The 20,444-nt window shown below is 32.4% G+C and overlaps 1 protein-coding gene across 4 annotated transcripts in view; it reads right to left on the bottom strand.

Annotated features, from left to right (window-relative positions):
- Positions 1-20,444, bottom strand: part of LOC126746322 (gamma-aminobutyric acid type B receptor subunit 2) — a 59,977-nt gene that overhangs the window by 19,744 nt on the left and 19,789 nt on the right. For 3 of the 4 annotated variants that reach the window (XM_050454548.1, XM_050454521.1, XM_050454529.1), the window contains exons 3-5: positions 16,499-16,636; positions 16,258-16,436; positions 9,550-9,907 (exon numbers count right to left, since the gene is read on the bottom strand). In XM_050454548.1, coding sequence (XP_050310505.1) covers positions 9,550-9,907; positions 16,258-16,436; positions 16,499-16,636 — 675 coding nt within the window. The remainder of the gene's footprint in view (positions 1-9,549; positions 9,908-16,257; positions 16,437-16,498; positions 16,637-20,444) is intronic. The other variant, XM_050454539.1, reaches the window with a different exon arrangement.

Below are 20,444 nucleotides of genomic sequence, written 5' to 3'. Positions count from 1 at the left end.
ACCGAAGCAAATCGAAAAAACTCAAAAATTGACGAAAAAAATGAGGAAAATAATATAGTTCCGCATGATCCTGGTTTAAGAGATTCGCAAAGATCTTACTTAATAGAATTAGGTCTTCATCAACCAGTCTTATCAAAATTCCCAAGTGATGGAAAGAATAGGTTTAATTCACAGTGGTACAAACAATTTCCATTTTTAGAATACAGCACCGTGAAAGATGCGGCTTATTGTTTTGTATGTTATCTTTTTGCAGCGGGGATAGGAAGGGAGAAATCGGATTTGGCCTGGATCAGTACCGGTGTCAAAAATTGGGGAAAGATGAAAAATTCAGGTTCTATAAAAGAGGGTAAACTGCCTCAACATTTCAACTCCACTTCTCACAAAAGTGCTCTATATGATTATGGTAATTTTTTTGGTAAAGTCTAAACATATTGATGTACTCATCGATAAAAATAAAAGAAACCTCTTAACAGGAAAAAACCGCATACTTTCACATAATACGATTATAGTAAAAATCCTATTTGATGTAGCGAGAACCCTTGCAAGGCAAGGTGTTGCATTTCGAGGAAATGAATCAGAAGATAATACCTTCTATCAGGTTGTATGCCTTATTGCTCGTCATAACAGTATTATGCAGAAATGGTTAGAAAACCAACATTTTCGTTCCTATCATACTACGTATACAAGTTCTCTCAAAATGAATTTATTCAACTGTTAGGTGATGAGGTGAGGGCAGAAATTGTCAAGGAGATGAACAAATCTATTTTTTTCACCATAATGGCAGATCATACCCCCGACTGTTCAATTAAAGACATTCTTTCTGTAGCCGTAAGAACGGTTGGTATCAACGGAATTCCAAAGGAAAGACTTCTTTCGATAAGCGAGGCAGATGACAAGACTGGAATTGGCATAGCCAATGAAATTTTAAATATTTTACAGAATTTAAAAATAGACACTTCGAAATTAGCATTCCAGTCCTATGACTTTGCGTCAGCGATGTCGGGTAAATTTAATGGATGCCAGCAGAAAATGTCTGAACTAGTAGGTCATAATATACTATACATACCCTGCCAATCACATGGAGTAAACACTGCTGTTGAACACTCTTACAAGGCAAGTCCACTAGTGTCAGATATGTTTAACATATTTGAAGAAATCTATGTGTTTTTTACATCTAGTGCAAAAAGATGCCAGATATTAAAATCACAACTGGAGCAAGTGGATAACGCCCTTTTTTTGAAAAATCTTTCAAGAACTCGGTGGACAGCTAGAGCAGAAAGCTTACAAGCAATAAATAGATCATACGAAATTATTTTAGAGACTCTGGAAGACATATCTGCAAACGTCAAAGTTGATAATAAAACCAAAGGCAAAGCACATGGTCTCTATAAACGTATGCTATCTTTTGATTTTATCTCGTGTTTAATATTTTTAAAAACAATATTTTACAAACTGAAAATAGTTACAGAATTGCTTGAATTGGAAAGGCTTAACGTTGTAGATGCTGTAGAAGAAATTAAAAGCACTGCCAATATTCTCCAAAGAATCCGGAACAATGATAAAGAATTACGTGACCTAATTGACGCAGCAAAACAATTCGCATGTAAAGCGAACATTTCACCCGAAGATGATTTCAAAAAACATTATAGGCGGCGAATTATACTAAAAAAAATCGATGAAAACAATCAAAACACAACGTCTTTTGATATGTACGGATATTTTAAAAAGAATTTATTTGTGTTTTGGATGTTTTAATCACATTTTTACAAACAAATTTAAATGTTGTCATAGAAAACCTTCGTCCAATAATAAAACTATTTTCTTTGCCATTGTCTAATGAAAATCTTTCTAGGGAACAGATAAATCTAGTTCTAGCAATGTATCCTTACAACAAGCCAGACCCTTATGCACTGCAAGGCGAACTCGAAATTTTTTTTGAGTTATGCAGACAAAAAAAAGTAAGCTCTGCATGACATTATGGAAGTGGCAGTACAACGGAAGGACTCATTAATATTAACCTTCCAGTTATGTCAATTTATTTATACTGCTGGATTTTCAAAATTGCTAAAAATTGCTTGCAAAAAATGAACGTTCCCATAGTTCATTAAAATTTGTAAAAAATGCTCTACGGACTCAAATGGGAAACGAACGGCTTAACTCTTTGATGGCCCCTAAATGCGAAAAAGATATTACGGACAATATCAATATATCTAAAATTATGTCAGCATGGTGCAAACTCAAAAACCGTATAATAAGAGTTATGCAAACTAATGTTTAAAGTATTAAAATTTTAATTTCTATTTGTATTTTGTATAATAACTAGGCAATACGTTTATTTTAGTATAAAGGATTACATTATACTATTTTTTAAATGTTTGTTATTAATCCTATATTTTAAAACGTAATGTCCAACAAATGACTTAAGACAATTTGTTTTTGTTGGCAAAATTTTATTATATCCCCCCCCCCTCAATAATTTCGCTTCGGTCCGTCCCTCAGAGCATCTCACAATCACAGTAATTTATTTATTTAATCCTATCAGTATGCTTTTCTCAGTAGTTATTTAATGTAAGAATTACTTATTGCCGAATCGTAGAATTTAAATCATTGAGAGCCCAATTCGCTCCATGATAAATTATTTAATCAATTAGCGAACTATAAGAGGTTATCAGTACTAGCCGTCAAACAATTGTTATGTCTAAAAAAAGAGCTTGTCTGAATGGCAATTTTGTTACTATAAAAAAATGGTTGCTATCCTAATATTGGAAAAAACACTTTGATAATAACTTAATCAATTCTGGCCAAACGAAGCGTTTATCTGGATAATAATAATAGTGATTTTAAGATTATGGATTAATAACCATTAAAACTACCTATGAATCATTTCTAGAAAGACTGAATAATAACCAAAATATCAATTATGGATGCTTTCATAAGTGAACATTCTTATAACTTAAGAGCCACTTTTAAACATAATTAATATTTGTGTTTTAGAAAACATAAATCCGGATATAAGGAAACATGCAAATATTATACCATTACCTAAAATATTTAATCCTGTAAACGTTAAAGATCTGAGGCCAATTAGTATTTTACCCGCAGTTTCAGAATTATTAGAAAAATACATATGTAATCAATTAACCATTTTTTTTTAATCAATGAGCGTAATTCCTGATTTTGGAAAAAAAATATTATAAAATTTTACAAGAGATGTACTACCACATCTCTTGTAAAATTTTCAGTGGTATTAGAACTAATCTGGATACAAAGTAGATAACATTAGACTTTTAGACTTTAGTAAAGCTTTTGATACTATTAATCATAAACTAACAATTTTGGATTGTCTAAGAATGCAATCAGTCTTTTTAAATCTTATCTTAAAAAAGGTGTATGTTTAAAAACAGAATTTGACAACAGCATCAAATCCAACTTTTAGTAGAGCCGCATAGGGCATTTCGCGCAAATTGTGATGAAAGCAAACAACCTATATAGTTAACTTAATACCATAAGTTACTGATTACGAAAATCGATGTTGCCCCCCCCCCCCCACCCCCGCGTCAGTCACCCCCAACCCCTCTTTAAAGGGTAAAATTTTTAAATCGCTGTATCTCGAAAACTAATAATGCTAGCGGTCCACTTTTTTTACTGTTATACTCACAAGTACTTGTAGAAAGAAAAAGGTCATTAGAAATATTTTCATATCTCAAAAACTAAAGGAGTTATATTCAAATTTGTATGTTTTTTTGTAGGAAATTTTAGTTTTTTTCAAATATTTTTTTAACATTTCATCCTACAAAAAAAACTTCAAGTATTTTATTAGGCAAATTTCTTAAGCTTTTTAAAAAGGTGCATATTGTTTGGATTACGTTGACTCCTCCCCTCAAAAAAAAATAAAATCGATCATAAAACCAAAAAAAATATATTCACACACTAGATTTAACAAAATACTTAGTATAATGTACCGACCTTTTTATAGAAATTTTGTTTATTTATTATTTAGGATAGTACAAATATAATAATTAATACATATTTTCCCCTCCATCCACGTTTGAGGCACTTCCACTCCCCCCTAAGGGGTAAACTTTTTAAATCTCGGAAACTATTGATGTTAGCGAATGATGAATTAAAAACCGAGAAACCTAACTCCCCTTTAACCCAAAGTAATACCAACTCCCCCCGACTCTTTTTTTTTAATAAAAGAAAAACACATTTATTTATTACTTTAATAAGTACAGATTAGTATAATAAATTGCACATAAAAAACTAAAAATTACTTTACAGGTAAAAAAAAAATTATTCATCATCAGAACTCTCATTTTCAAAAGAGTTGTGGTTCTCACAGAGTTCGTCCACACTCATACAACTCTCCGTGCATTGAAGTTTATTTTGAATAGTCTTGCACTGTTTTGTGGTGCATCTATTTTTTTTGCAGGCACATGAGATTAAATTTATTTGGCGCAACATTTGGTAGATCAGAGAGAACTGGTAGAAACACATTCTCTTCTTTTCGCCAGCCATACTCGGTTGGTTCTAATTCTACTTGAGTTTTTTTATGGGCATTTATCCAAATATATGCCTGTAATCGGGCTCTTCGTAAAGCTGGTAATAGTGAACTTTGGGTTGGAGGGAGCTGCTCACTTTCCAGTTGCTGTTTGGAAAATCCCCACCAGCGTAACTCCGCCAGTGTCGTTATATTAGCTTTTAGGTTGTACACCATGCAAATAAATTTTTCTAGCTGATTTGATATTTTCCCCACTTCTATTTCAGTATTGATATAGATATATTGATATCGATTAAAGATGCTAATATTTGATCATCTGCAGCTTGAAACGCTTTAAAAAACTTCAGTTTGCCTAAAAGAATAAGACAATGTAAACTAGCAGAAAAACATTGTTTTATTTTTATAAGTTTTAATCATTAATATTTTTTTACCTTTTTTTGCAAACCCTCCTGTGACATCGCAGCCTGATAGCGCATGAAACGCGGGTAAAGCCTCTTTCTATATATTTATTATGAAATTAAAAATAGAGACCTGCTCGTATTCGCGAAATATGAGCTTTTTTCTTTGTTCTTATTTGCAAAAAAAAATTCAAGTTGGGGCTGGGAGTTGGGGGTTGGATCGAGGGGTGGGGTTAAAAAAGGTTTTTAATTTGTTAGCCATTATATAATTAGGCAGGTATAATATATTGTTTGTGCCACCTTTATGTAACACCCCTTTTACCGACCAACAGCGCGAATTTATATTTTTAAAATTTTTAGGGGTAGAAGTGATTTTACCCCCATTAATATACATTTCTAAAAAGCTTATGAAATTTGCAAAAACTTTTATTTTAACCTTTTTTCCGAGAAGGTCACTTGTTTTCAAAATATTTACAAAAGAAAAATGTATAATAAATAATCATACACTATATTTTTATATATCTCATTTAGTTTTCGAGATATTGATTTAGTCAATATAACATTTGTTATGCCCCTCGCACTTGTGAAAATAACAGAGAAATTTTTTTTATTCTATCTCTATTGATATCCGAGATATTAACAATTAAAAAAAATACATTTTAGGGGTTGGGGGATGAGAGACGCGGGGGTGGGGGAGGACAACATTATTTTTTGTATTCAGTAACTTAATACTAACTAACCTCTATATGTTGTTTGCTTTCATCACCGTTTGGCACGCGAACCACTTTTTTTCGCCCTATGCGGTGCTACTATTTTTACCTATGAATGCAGGAGAAACACAGGGAACCATATTGGGTTCACTGCTTTTCTCTGCTTATATAACAAATATGCAGTGTCCTCACTTAAGCCAAAATATAGCAATACGCTGTTGACTCTCAGATATAGGTACCTTTTTTTTCGAATGATTTTCCCACATCTCTTTTTGGCAACAATAAAGATTAAGTAACAAAATTATGCGACATTATTCATATTCAAATAAATAACACCTCTTGGTCAATAACTGAAGAAAAATTTAGGAAAGTTTTTTGATAATGCCCTCTAATTTTAAACTCATATTAAACAAAAACTTGGTACAGGATACATGCGTTTAAGAAAAATTAAACTACTTAAAAAATATTTGTCACTGTATTATCTATGCAATTATTGACTATGAAGATATCGTTTATTCCAATTCTCTTACATTAGGTATCTCTAAATCTATTAAAAAGTTACAAAATACATGCATGCGTTTTTCATTTGATATAGCTTTTAGAAATAACATTTGAATTATAATTCGGTTTTAATTTTATTAAACATTAAACATAAATATCATATTCTTTTGTTAATATACAGAGTAATAAAAAGTAGAGGTCCACCATATTTAAGGGCACTTTGACGGGCTCGTGAACATACTCAGTTTAGTTGCATATGATTTAAAAAGGCTCCTTTTTTAAACCTAATTTAAATTTATAATACATTTTTTAATTTTTGGTGTAACTTTCATCTGCATTATGCATATCTTAATTTTTCTCTAAAAATTGAAATTACATTTCATTACTTTGTTTTTCCTTGATTCTCGGTATTCTTTTCTCCCCTTTTGAACTATACCTCTGTATTACTTGTAAAAGTGTTATAGAGAGCAAAGGTACTTCACGCAAGCTTGTATTTAAACGAATCTTGTGGATCGGTTATATAATCGCGAGGTGATCCTTATTTGTCAAATTTTTCTCATTATTACTGTGTTATAACTATTTTTTTTGAATATTAATCATCTACCTGGAATTAGTGGAATTCATTTAATATTCATCAAGGGATCTTCGAAAAGGCATTCGTCGAAAACGTAAATTGTAATAAAGATATTATTGATTCTGGCTCTTTTAAAATCATACTAAGGATAGATCATTTCATCATCTGTGATTTTCAACGGTCATCAAGGAAAAATGAGTAAAAACGTATCCATTTGCCTTAAATGTAACATATTGTTTTATATATGCGGTTTTTAAAGGACATCAATTTAGAATCAGTAAAAACCATTATTATTTAAAATCCTTTGAAAATCAAAAATTGAAATTATTTTCTTGGTGATTTTTAATAGATTACAGACTCGCAACTAATAAAATAATACTTACCAATCAGATAATTAAGTCAATTGATTAAATAATTGTTTCACACGTATAACGCAAATATGTTTATAATCTACCTAGCCCATCTCCCATCAGGCGCAAACCAATATAATAGTTCTCAGACTCTAGTTAAATAAGCATAATATTGATTGAGATTAATTTTTTGAAGTTGGTAATTCTTTAATTAATTCTAGGTGAATTAAGGCTTAAATCCTAATCATAATAAATATTTTATTGGTATCAGTTTTAGTCTATAGAATCTAATAAAGGTGCTTTAATAAGTAAAATAGTGATTAAATATTTATCTGATAAAAATCCATTAGCCATAATGAATAATAAAAAATAATAAATAAATCAGTGGTAATTTTTATAACATCCTATTCATCTAGGATTGATTAAATTATCATCATAGTGATTTTCAAGCGTCATCAAATAAAAATCGGTGTCGGTGTTTAAATTATCACTAATATATAAAACTCTTACTGCTAATATATTAAACTCTTCGTTAATTCAAAATTAGTCAAATAAGTGTTAAATCGCTATTTGCCTGGGGTTGATAAAATCTTACATTGAAGTCAAATAATCTAATCAATTCTACAGGGTATTTTCAGAGTTAAGTCATCTATTTTGACTGCTTGTAAGACTCGTCAAAAGGAGTTAATATTGTGGAATTTTTTCTATTCAACAGGTGTGAATTAAAACAGTCGACAATAGTCAACTAATTTATTAACACTTGACTACTAGAGGGTTTTATTTTTACTGTATTTATTTACAACACTTTAAATCTCGCGCCAATATTCCAAACTTCACTGAACTGACAACTCTCGGCGATGCGGCTTCTTATATACTCGGCAGAACACTGTTTCGAACGATTCCCGTTTAACCTTCGAGATTCATATATATTCTCGGCAAATGCTATATAAATTCTTACCATTTTTTGTTTACTGCTCTGACCGTTTATCAAAATTTGTGTTATTGTATAAAATAAAAATGCAGCCGCAGCATGCAGGTTATATGCGGAAAGGAATCATTTCAGAAATCATCCGGCCCCACATATGTTTGTACATTTAGTTATTAGACTTCATGACAATGGGTATTTAGAAGAACAGCAAGGAGGCCAAGATAGAAGAACTGCTCAACCTGATACAAAATGAGGAAGACATTTTAGAAATGGTCGAAAACGACCCAACAATGAGTACTAGTGAAGTTAAAGTTTCTCATAGTAAAGTGTGGAAGACAATACGACAAGAACAGTATTATCTTTATCATTATCAACGGATACAAGCGTTACAACCTGAAGATCATCCTAGAAGAGCTGTATGTTGCTAGTGACTTTTAGAACAGAAGATTGAAGATTTTACGAAATTACCACATTTACACGAGATGAAGTGCAAAATGTTCACAACAATCATGTTTAGGTAGTAGATAATCCGCCACATAGATTTTCATTAAGTTTTGACAGGCGTAGTAAATGGCATGTTTATTGGAGTCTTCTTTTTTCTGACCAGTGAAATTTATTTACATTTTCTTCAATATCTGCCATAATTAAAAGATATTCCTCTCAATGTGAGACAGAATATGTGGCTCCACCACATTTTAGACGAGAAATTCATGATCATCTAATGAATTAATGAATTGATGGATAGGGCGCAATGAATTCATTTCTTGACCTCCTCGCTCCCCAGATTTAACTCCTTGTGAGTTTTTTCTGTGGGACTATTTTAAAGAGTCGATATATCATGATGAAGCAGTAACTACTCCGAAAAAACTTTAAGATTGCTTTGAACATTCTTGTGATTTAATCTTGAATTGTGCAATTGAATCTTGCACCAGAATTTTATGTCGATGTTTGTAAAGAGTCGTGGAGTAAGATAGTGTGTTAATCGATCAAATCAGAATAATTTTGAATATTTTTTTTAAAATGCTACTTATTTTAATAACGATTTTGTAAATTAACTCTCTTATTATGCAACTTTTATATAGGGGATTTTTGGTATATTAACTTTTTTTTAGTTCTACAACATGTTAAAATAAATGACTCAATTTTGAAAATACCTTGTTATATCTTATTCAATAACTCTTATAAATAATCACTGTGAAAATTAATGATTTAACCACTTAAATAAATTTTAATTACAGTTAACTGAAAACTTGGTGTCAGTTTAAAGTTTAATCTAAGTGGCAAAAAAACTGATTTAAATCAGTACTGTATATAAAACTCGTCGTAAATCAAGGACCTTTCCCTGAAAAGTTATTCGCCCTCTCCAACCCAATGAAACTTTTTCAATAAAACTCCAACAGGGTCACGAAACGCCAGCCAGTTTTATTTTTAAATCTTTACCGCGGTAAAAAAAAAAGTATTTTTTTGCGACCCTCTTTCCGACCTTTCCCTCGCTTTTCCGGCTTTCATAAATAATTCAAATCTCTCATCCAGGTTTATTCAGCCTTTTCCCTTTCAACGTTCCCTCGAGAATATGTTTTTACGTACTATGCCAGAAATCGTTATTTCGCCACTGGTGCTCAACGGCAACAAGTCCGTTAAAATAGTCTGTTCCAGGGAGGTTTCTAGCTCGTCCAGCGTGCAATTTACGTCTTCGTCGAATTTCTTCCACCACTCGAAGCGGTAAGTTCCCATTATTAACCACTGATACTTCCTGCCGTACATGTCGAGCCTGTACGCTTCGCAAAACATTTGTTTGGCCCACTTCTCATTGAAATTGCCTAAGATGACTCGAGTGTCTTTTTCCTTGAGTTTGGTGAGGGCTGATATTAGAGCTGTACAATCGTTAGTGAAGCTTTGAGTTTCTACCACTTGGTAGCCCAGCATGTCCAACTCCGCTACTAATCTGAAAAGGATAAAAGGTAATCAGTGTACTCGAAATGTTGCAGGGTTAGTACAAATAAAGTTTCTTTTTGTTTAAATAAAATTTCCGATATTCGATAATTTATTTTGATCTTCTTTAGGGCCAGAATAATACATGATACAGAGTGTTTCGCAATTTAATGATAAAAAACGAGTATATTAAAAAATTCTCATCAGTATTTCTTAAAACCACTGAAACATACTTTTAATCTTACTTTTTCTTCAGGAAAAATTCTAAACGTATGGAAATCCTCCCTTGTTATACCTGTGTTCAAAAATGGTGATCGAGCAACTATCGACATATATCGCTGAGCAGCAAAATCGCAAAAATATGGGAGAAATATCTAAAAGATAAATAGCTGTCTTTTCTCACGGCATAAGAGCGACAATATTCTTAACAATAGTCAGTTCGGCTTTCAACAACATAAAAATACAGCGGATTTTAGATAACCAGTACAATTTTAAATTCAATGAACCAAAACAAGAAAAAGGTTTGTATATTTATGGATTTAGCTAAAGCTTTTGATAAGGTTTCTTATAGAATTGTTCTTCAAAAGTTATATAATATAGGCATAAGAGGAGTAGCTTTAGAAATATTTGAATGATATTCAAATAACAGAACTGAGAAAGTGGCTTTAAATAATATATATAGTTCCAGTAAACCTGTAGAGACAGGTATTCCTCAGGGAACCTTATTAGGCCCGCTCCTTTTCTTGATTTACATTAACGAAATTGGCGACCTTTCAATAAATTGAGAAGTTATATCCTACGCGGACAATACGGAAATCATATTTTCGGCAGATAATTGGGTAAATGTGTACAATAAGCCAGAGAGTCTTCGCATTATTCAAAAATGGCAAAACGAAAATTTATTAAGCCTTGATAAAACAACATTTATGACTTCCTCATTATCTTCTGCTGATTAACCATTAGAAAACTTAATCAAAAATCGAAATATTCAGGTTGAATATTGGGTCAATTTTTAAAATCAGAAACACATTACAGAAAATGCTAAAAAGATTCGAAAAATGTTATTATATATGATATTCGAAAATTAAACAAAAAATTACTATTTACAGTCTACTCATGCTTAATCGAAACTGCGTTACGATATTGCATTATAATAGGGGAACACTTATAATAATGTCCTTCCGATCCTCAAAATGTGTCAAAATAAGATAATTAAGATTATGTATAAAGAAGACTTCAGATACCCTACTGATTTACTTTATAAAGAGACATAAATTCCGAACATCCGAAGCCTCTATATTTGTAGCTCCTTGACCTATTTTCCAAAAATTAAACAAACAACGCTGAAAGATAATATTGACTATCTCAACACAAAATCCGCTACTAATGAAAATGCTAGAGCTCTTTTGTTTAAAAAATCTCATCTTTAAAGAAATTTGTGATTTTGAAAATTGTGAAGTTCTATAATATCCTTTCAATTGAAATAAGGCAACTGAGCATAATTAAAAATAAATTTAAAAACAATATTAAACAATTTATTCACACAAATTATCAAGCTTTTCACCCTTTGCTATGATAGTTTTCTTACTAGATTCATTAGTCATTACTTTTCCTTGCCGGAACGTTCATTTCCTAATTTTTGGCTCGTTTATGCTTTTCGTCTTGCGTCTCTCTCTCTCTCTCTCTTCAACTCGCTTCTCCACCTCCATTAAATTATGATGTAATGTACTTTAACTAGTGTAGAGTTAGATTTCAAAGTTTTAAATTAGTATTAGAACTATTGGTTTATGTATATTAGTATAAGTGTATTTTGTAAACATATTTAAGTCAGTGCTAACATTAATATATATCTGGGCCTTGGTTCTAAAAGGGCCAAAGCCATTTTTTTTAGATTTCGGCTTAAGTGCATTTTTGAAATCGGCACAGACCAGATTATTATGTTTAATAAGGGCCAAAGTCTATCTTTCACAGGAAAAAAATTACAAATCCGCTAAAGGCCAATGTGAACATAGGCCCCAGGAATCCAATATTATATAACTTCTTATAAGGCCAATATCGATATAAATAATTATGTACAGTGATTGTTGTCCTGGACAAAACAAAAACATTTCAATAGTTTCTGCTATGCTGCTAACGATTATTGAAGAATATTTTAAACGAGAAGGAAGGCATGTCAGCATATATCACAAATTTCTTATTCCGGGACATACTCATATGGAAGCCGACCAAATTCATGCAGCCATTGAAAAGGCTAGAAAAAATGCCACAGTAAAAATAGAAATTCCTAGAGACTGGGCCAATTTAATTCGTTTAGTGCCTAGGAAAGTGGTGCTCAGGAAGAATTCTTGAATTTTAAGTCACTCCTTTCGGGAAAGAAACCCTGGTCTGCTGAAATACAAAACCACTTTTGCTGAAGACGAGCCATATCAAACTTTAAATTTATTAAGAAAATCAACCGGTAATTCCGAAAATGCAATAAAACTATTCCCTATTAATAAAAAACCGTTAGGCATTCCAAAAAATAAAGTACAACATTTGAGGGACTTATTACCATTTATTAATAAAAACAGTCAGCCATACTATCTGCAGTTTCTTAATGGACTAACTTCTTCTGAGACTGCAATTGATAATCTTGGTGAAAGTGAAGATGATGAAGATTCGCTTTAGGTACCTATATTTTTATCAAAATGTATATGCAACGACTTTTACGAAGTTTTTTCTTGTGTTTTTAGTTTCATTTTGATTTTTTTAAGTTGGGCCAGAGTGTTATTAGTTTAATTTATTATTTATTGAAAAAAGGCCAATGTCAATTTTTTTTGAAAAATAAATTTATTTTATACATTTTTAAGATTTTTTTTTTACAAACCAATATCCTCTATACCCAAATCAAGCTTAAGAAAAATATAGAAACCTATCTATGTTGTAAAAACCAAACCTAATGCGACCTCATTAGCTTTAAAGTCAATTTGTCAAAAATTGCGATTTATGACTTTGGCCCTTTTAGAACCAAGCCCCAGATATGCTGGGGTTCCTTAAACAAAGTAGTTCCAATATTTCCACAAATTTTATTGATAAATATTCTTTTATTTTAGAGAATAAAAAAGTCATTTTTGCTAAGGCTGATCTTCTAAAAGATAGAAGAAATTATTGTTAAACATTGAAAAGCAATGCATAATGTTCTTAAAACCACCATGAGCAAGTTATCCAAATTGAAATTATTTGTGAAAAATGAAAGCGCTCATATTGGTTCTTTAAAATCTGTTTTTATTAAGTTTATTAAAATTTGTTTATAATAAAGTCAATTTATAGCATCAGTTTATAGATCTACAGAAAAATTTAATTCCAAAGATTCAGCAAACCTGCAATTAGACTGCGAATAGCTGCAATACATGCATTAGTTTATTGCAGTCTTTGACATACAACCAGAACTTGTCCAAGACTATTATTATGATATTTCAAATTGTATTGTATTATAAATTAAGAGTATTGATTATATATTACATTAGAATTTTTATTTTCCAGATGATTAATGTTATATTTTTGTTTATATAAAATCATAAAATTGTGTTTCATTTTGATACCTGTAATATAAATAAACACTATTACTGAAGAAATATTCTTTTTTGCATATGATATATGTGTGTGTCTATATTACCTGACAATATTTTTTGAGGTAGAAAAATTGTTTAATGGTACAAAGGTTTTTTCATTTTTGTAGTGCCAAAAGTTAAATTTACAGTTAATATTCTATACATATTTGTCCAATTTAGGAATATACATCAAATTACACAGTCAGCTAATGGGTTAAAATAAATTTGCTAAAGAAAAACAGTATTTTTTGTAGTTTTTTTTTATATTGTAACTTAAAAAATATAAAAAGGATATGTGTTGGAAAGGACAAGTATTGAGCCAATCTGTTTTAATAGGTTGAGACTAGTAGTTCTCTAAAATTGGATCGGTATTAAAATTCCAATTTCCAGCGTTTAATTGAATTCAAATTTGGCGCCGGATTTTACCTCGCTTTCTTTCAAATCTGATGGTTAAACTGGTTACCAATAGAGCTATGGCTTACAAATGTCAAAATGAATTCAAATTATTGTACCTTTAAAAGAGGGCCAAAATTTATTCTCGTTAACAAGGCAACCCGCTTTTCTCTATATTTGTGTTTTGTGCGCATAGCCGGTTTACTCAAGTATTAGAAATTATGTATATGACTCGCTAAACTTTATTAATTTATATTTCAAGAACCATTTATTATTCAGATGATTCTAAATCCCTCTATGAATTTAAATGAAAAAATTCTTTATTCAAAATTAAAATTCCTCAAAAACATCGCTCTTAATGTTGATTCAAAAATATTGTAAGAAAAAGGATTATTCAATTAGCACTCCAATAAATTGATTGAACTGAATTTTGAAGAAAAGTCTCGAAGAAGTGAAGAAGAGCATTCTGAGCTGGACTGAACTGATACGGATACAGTTTTTCATGGCGTACAATTCTAAACACCAAGCTTACACCTTGGTCGTCCATCATTTGTGTTTTTTGAATGAAATGAGCCCGTTTCGCCTAGTCTATCGTATGATATAAACGTTTGATGGTTTGATTATCTTTAATCTAGATACAGAGTGAAATACTTCGACTACAAAAATTTTCTTGGGCATACACACATACCATATTTTGCATCTGAGCAAATCGTTGTGACATGGCATTATTAAATGAACATAACATAACAAGGACACGAACTTTAGACAAATTGAAGATATTTACTTATTATGACTTAAACAGATTACTTGCTATTGTTACTGCACCTTGGAAGGTCGTAGTTTTGATGTTTTTATATTTATCCTACAGAAATTCTACTTTGCAAAACTAATAAAAAATTGTTAGTCAAAATAAAAACGTTTATTTCAAAACTGGGCTTCTTTTTGGAAATCAAAGAAGTATACATTTTTTGGCTAAAATTAAAAGCTGATTAATAATGTTTACTTACAAATATGTGTACATGGAGATCAAAAGCATTATGACCATTTTTTGGCGGTGGTAAAATAAATACAATATTCATGTAACTCACCACATTTCACTTTGGTTTGCTCAATAGATTCATCAAATGTTTTTCAGAAAACACCGTGAAGACTGTAACATTACCAATAACATTTTTCAAAGCCACATTAAGTTCAAACGCTTCGTTTTGATATCACGTATCACACTAAAACCTTTTGTTCAACTAATGAGTGGACACACTGTATAAAGACCATGTTTTTTCATTTCAAATTTTATAACATTCCACATATCTCTTTTGTTTTTTTTTTTTTGCATGAGTAATTTAATTTTTCACTCATGGTTTTCGCGGAGCGTAGCGAAAGAAAAGAAGAGAAATGCTGATATTTCGCATTTTTTATTTTTTGAATATTCAGAAATATAATGTAATATCCTTTTTTAAGTAGGTACTCTTTATTTAAAAAAAGCAAAAGGGAATAAATGTACTTTTTGTCTCTTTAAACTCAATTTTCTCATAAAAAAACAGAAAACCAAAAATAAATCTTAAATGTTCGATAATGCTAATATAATGATATTCCTAAATCAGGATAGTTTCCCGGGAACTGCATTGGTAAATTTATACTGAAATAGTGAATAGGCAACATGGTAGAATCATTCACAAAATATACAGGGTGATTTTTAAGTTGATACTTTTTTTTTAACTGTGTATAGAACACGGTAAAATAAACATTTTTTTCAAATAACTTTTTTCGATACACTCAAAAACAAGGGACATACAGAATAAAAAAAGTGAATTTTGATAGTTTTGGAACTTAAAACGTAAATATTAGCTGTTAATTTAAATCTTTTTAAAAAAACGTTTTAAAAATTCCTAATTTAGTTAAAACATCTCAAAGCTGCTGAAAGAAGAATTTGCTGAAAAAAATCTTAAACATAATAAAATATCTAAAAATGTATATAATAAAAATTTACCGTTTAACAGCTTGATAATTAAAAAGTAATAATTCTTTTGAAAAGTTAAATACTCAGAACATTGAACCTTATGATATTTTAAATTTTTCTCAATTTTCAGTTTCAGAAAACAATAAATTTTTCATCATTTTTTAGCATTTAGGTTTGGATCTAGATCTTATGAATCATGAATTTTTTTTTAATTAAAAAAAAATTCAATTTTGCTGTTATTATACTCTTTAAATAAACGTCTTCTAAACCTTTTCCAAAATCTAAAAAAATATATATGTGTTGATTAAAATTCTAAAATGAAAATTATATATACATTATGCATATGTATTATACATATGTGTTGATTAAAATTCTAAAATGAAAAATCTTGACACACAAATATTCTTATTATATATACATTACCTATTATGTGCTAAAGAGTACCTAGGCTCATTCTGATATATAGTACCCACTCTAGTCCAATTAAACTCCTTTAAAAGCGAGAGCCTCGGTGAATTAAACGCGTTATCCGATGGGACTATCCTGAAGAAATTCGGAAAATTTTCCTTGGTGAACATCGGATGAGTATCTGCGTATGAGAGCTAAGAAATATAATAATTTTAAAGATTTTTAGAAAAGGGTAATTAACCTATTTAGCCCTTACCTGAGTAAGATGCCAATGTTTGGAAGCCTTAGCAATAGGGTCAGTCACATGGGTGCAAGCCGCCCCAAAAAGCATCAGTTTATGGGGTCCACTGTGCATCATATCGAAAAACGCTTTTACTCCAACAGCAGCGTTACACTAAAAAAATTATTTGTTTAAATTTTCTCCTGTGGTGGTATAAGGGATAAAATGAAAAGTTAGAATAAACAGGGATAAAATTAAAAAATGGTAAAGGAATTGGAGGCGTTAGAAAATTTTATGATGGAGTATGCAATAAGCTGCTTAGTACAATAATACAAAATTATATAGAAAATGGTTAAATAGTAAGTATAAAAAAGCATGGGGTTTACGAAGAGAGACTGGCAAAATTAAAACTAAAAGTAAAATATAGATACTTGAGAAAAAATGCATCGCAATATTTGCAACTTATAGTATTCTGTACACAAATTTTTATTTCAGTTTGAAGATTTGGACACAGAATAAACGATCTCATCGAGATCGTTTATTCTGTGATTTGGAGGTGAAAACATGTTTTAAAAAATTAGTACAATTTTTATTAAATCAATTTAAAAAACTAACAACTTTAATTAGACACACTAGGAAACGCGATTCGAAATATTTATTTTCGACGTATTTATTAACAACTGTTTATTCTGATTTAAATCTCGCGCCAATATTTCGAAGTTCACTGCACTGTAATAACAACTGACTCCCAGCGCTGCTACATATATACTCGGCTGACTATTCCGGAACATTCTCACCAACCTTCGAGACGTCGTGCGGTGTGCCGGAGAATTAGGGGTTTCTTGGTGTTTACAATATTGTTATATTGCCCACTTCCTAAGCTCTAATTCCAGTGATGATAGATGTCGATATCGGCAGAAGGTTCCGCTCTTTCAACTGGATCTCTTATAAAAATAACAATCAACGGTTTTCTATAGAGAATGATGTTGGAAAGTATAACAGGACACCAGAACTTGCAAGCCTGTAGAACTGAAGACCACTTCTAATATTAATCATCTAATGAGCCTAAAGGGTCCCAAACATCCTTATAGCTTTTGGTATGACGCCTCTTTGATAACTATGTAGAAGATTATTCTACCAGTTGCTTCATCGGTTATCTTGAATGCTTGCCCGACTCTATGGTTAGACCGACCTAGCTCCTAAATTTTTCCGAAATTTTAGCTTCAGCTATCTCTCCAGACATTTGTAATTCCTTAGCTACATACTGTGCTAGACCATTCTCAGCTGGAGCAGTAAAAGAGTCTTGCTGCTTTTAACAGCTCACGCCCTACCAACTCTTTTGGCGATTAGAATAACGGACCTGGAAGTTATCGAATGTATAATAAGAAGCCAATCGGTTAAAGTGAATGACTTGAGCTTCACCCCTCGGCGGCTTTTGTATTTTGTTAAGAACATCGTTGGCTTCCAGTACTTTGTATGGCGCATCCCAGGATGTTTGAACTTTCGATGATAGATCCTTCCATCTCTTAGGGTCATAGAGCCTGCTCCATCATGGTTGTCGGACGTTCTGAAGATTCTGGTATTTGGCATTGATATTATAGGCGTCTTTTATCTGATAACTGGCATCTTATTTGAGCCAGAGACTCGTTTGTGCTTTCACGGATAGCCGATGACCCAGCAGAAACAAATGAAGAAACCTATCCCAATCTCTTTGGTGGTTAGACACTACCTTGGACAAATACCGATTAATGCTCCTTTTCATTCATTTCAACCAAACCATCTCCCTGTGGTTAAAATGTAGTAGTTCTCATTTTCTTGGTTTCAAGCTTCTTACAGGTGTTCCAGAATAAGCTGAATTCAACATTTCTTCCCGAATCCATTATTTTATTAAGACGTTGGTGATAGTAAAGGCTTTCTGGTTGGTAAGTATGATGTACCTACTTACTTCCTACTTCTGATTCGGGAAACGCAGCAGTAATGGTAATAGCAATTCTTTCAAAGGGACTTCCCACGCTGTACTGACACATTAAAGTCTTCTGATTTCCTACACTAGTCCCTTACGTATATCTTATATACCAGTCCCTTACGTAAATTGACCCGCTAAGATTTTTTCCTCACTTTTTGCTGGGTCTTTATTACTCTAAGCTATCCTGACTCATCGGCATGGATTTTCTCTGCCAACTCCGAAATACGACATTTAGGCACAACGATTTTCCACCTTTCCTCTTTGCCGTCGTGGCCAACCATTTTTCGCCTCAAGAGTCCATCCTAATTTTGGAATTAGGAAGTTTTTTTGTGCGCAATATGATTTAACATTGGGAGAATACTTGGCAACTTCTTTCCAAATTGGATTTTTCTCTACTTTTATCTTAACAACTGAGCATCTTTTCCTCTGCGCGCTAACAATATTTGTAGTCCTTCGGACTATCCATATTCTCAGCGCGTCTTCTTGATTCTCCCTGCTCGATGTGGTGTCATAGTCAAACTTCTGTAGCCTCTCTATCGATCTTCCTATTTGATCCCCTCTAGATTTTTAAGCCAAAGGAGCCATTTTAAAGCTGCATGGTCAGTTTACAGCAGGAACTTCCTCTTGTAGAGCTACTTCTAGAAGTGCTCCTTCGCTTTGACAACAGCTACCAACTCTCGGCGAGTGAGAGAATAGTTACGCTTTGACCCTTTCAAGCTTTTTATAGATTTTTAAAATAACCAATGACTTTTTCTTCCTGGCCATCCAGAATTTAAAACAGCACGGCTGCAATGCCCACATAGATAGCGTCAGCGTCCAGTATAAATTTCAGAGCCTCTTTTAGGTGATCGAAGGCATTGAACATTGCAATATTCGTAGTCCTTCTTTCAGCCTGGCCAATGGTTTGACGACGTGACCCACATACTGCACAACTCTTTGAAACAGAAACACTTTTTAAGAAAAATTCACACACTTCTAAATTTGTCATGTGGTGAGATAACTCTTCCAGGACAGTCCTCTTGAAATCGTTTCCATTGGCCGTTTAGAAGTGGGAGGAGCATTGCACAATCCAAATGCCATCACATTACATTTCCATAGCCCACCGTCAAAGCCGTTTTTTCCCGATTTTCAGGGGACCACTCAACTTGCCAGTTGTCAACTTTTTAAGTCCTTTTTAGTTACGTTATTAAACTGCCGGTAATCTTCAGAGAATCGAGCCTTTCTCCTTTACCACTAACACTAGTGAAAATTGTGGACTGCTAGATGCTTCTATGACGCCTTCCTTGGCTATACACTCAATAATCTTATCAGGCACCTCTCTTTTGGCTAGTGAAAGTCTCCGAGCTATCTGCCGAATGAGACTAGTATTTCCTGTATTGATTTTGTGCTGGACTATGTTTGTCTTCCCTTTCTTCCCAGTATTAAAAACGCCTCGATTCGAGAGTTCGTAATCGCTTTCGATGAAAAACAACAAGCTTAACTATGTATAAGCTCTCGATGTCCATTATGATTACCTGGTCCTTAATCGATGAAATGTGGCTGTTTCTACAGTAAACGTAAGATTTGCTTCACCATGGTCATTTACTCGATCTCTTGTCTTATTGGAGAGACATCCTTTGTCGCACCTGTATCCAGCAGCACAGTGCAGAGGGTTCCATCCACACATTTTTATTTTTACTGGGACTTGCTGAATAAAGGTCGACGATCACCCCTTCGCGTCGACGTTCTTTAGTTTTCCGGATTGGCGCAGGTAGAACTAGCGCCTTCTGGACAGTGTGTTCTTATGTGACCTGTCTTACCACAATTCTAACACTCCAACTTTCGGTCTTGGCGGCTTCGTCCTCCAGTAATGTCCCATAATGATTCTCTAAACCGATTCCTCTAAGGCGTCCCGTCCTGAAATCATTTATCGGACATTAAGCCTGGTCCGGTCGTGTTTTTGCCAGCTTCGAATTGAAGGGCCCGTGATAGTACATCTACTAGCTTAGGTAGATGTGGTAAAGTTCAGTGCAACGA

Source organism: Anthonomus grandis, chromosome 2 (genome assembly GCF_022605725.1).
Source record: "Anthonomus grandis grandis chromosome 2, icAntGran1.3, whole genome shotgun sequence".
Lineage (NCBI taxonomy): Eukaryota > Metazoa > Arthropoda > Insecta > Coleoptera > Curculionidae > Anthonomus > Anthonomus grandis.
Note: the sequence above shows the minus strand (reverse complement) of the source record. Positions and strands in the feature narration are given on the sequence as shown.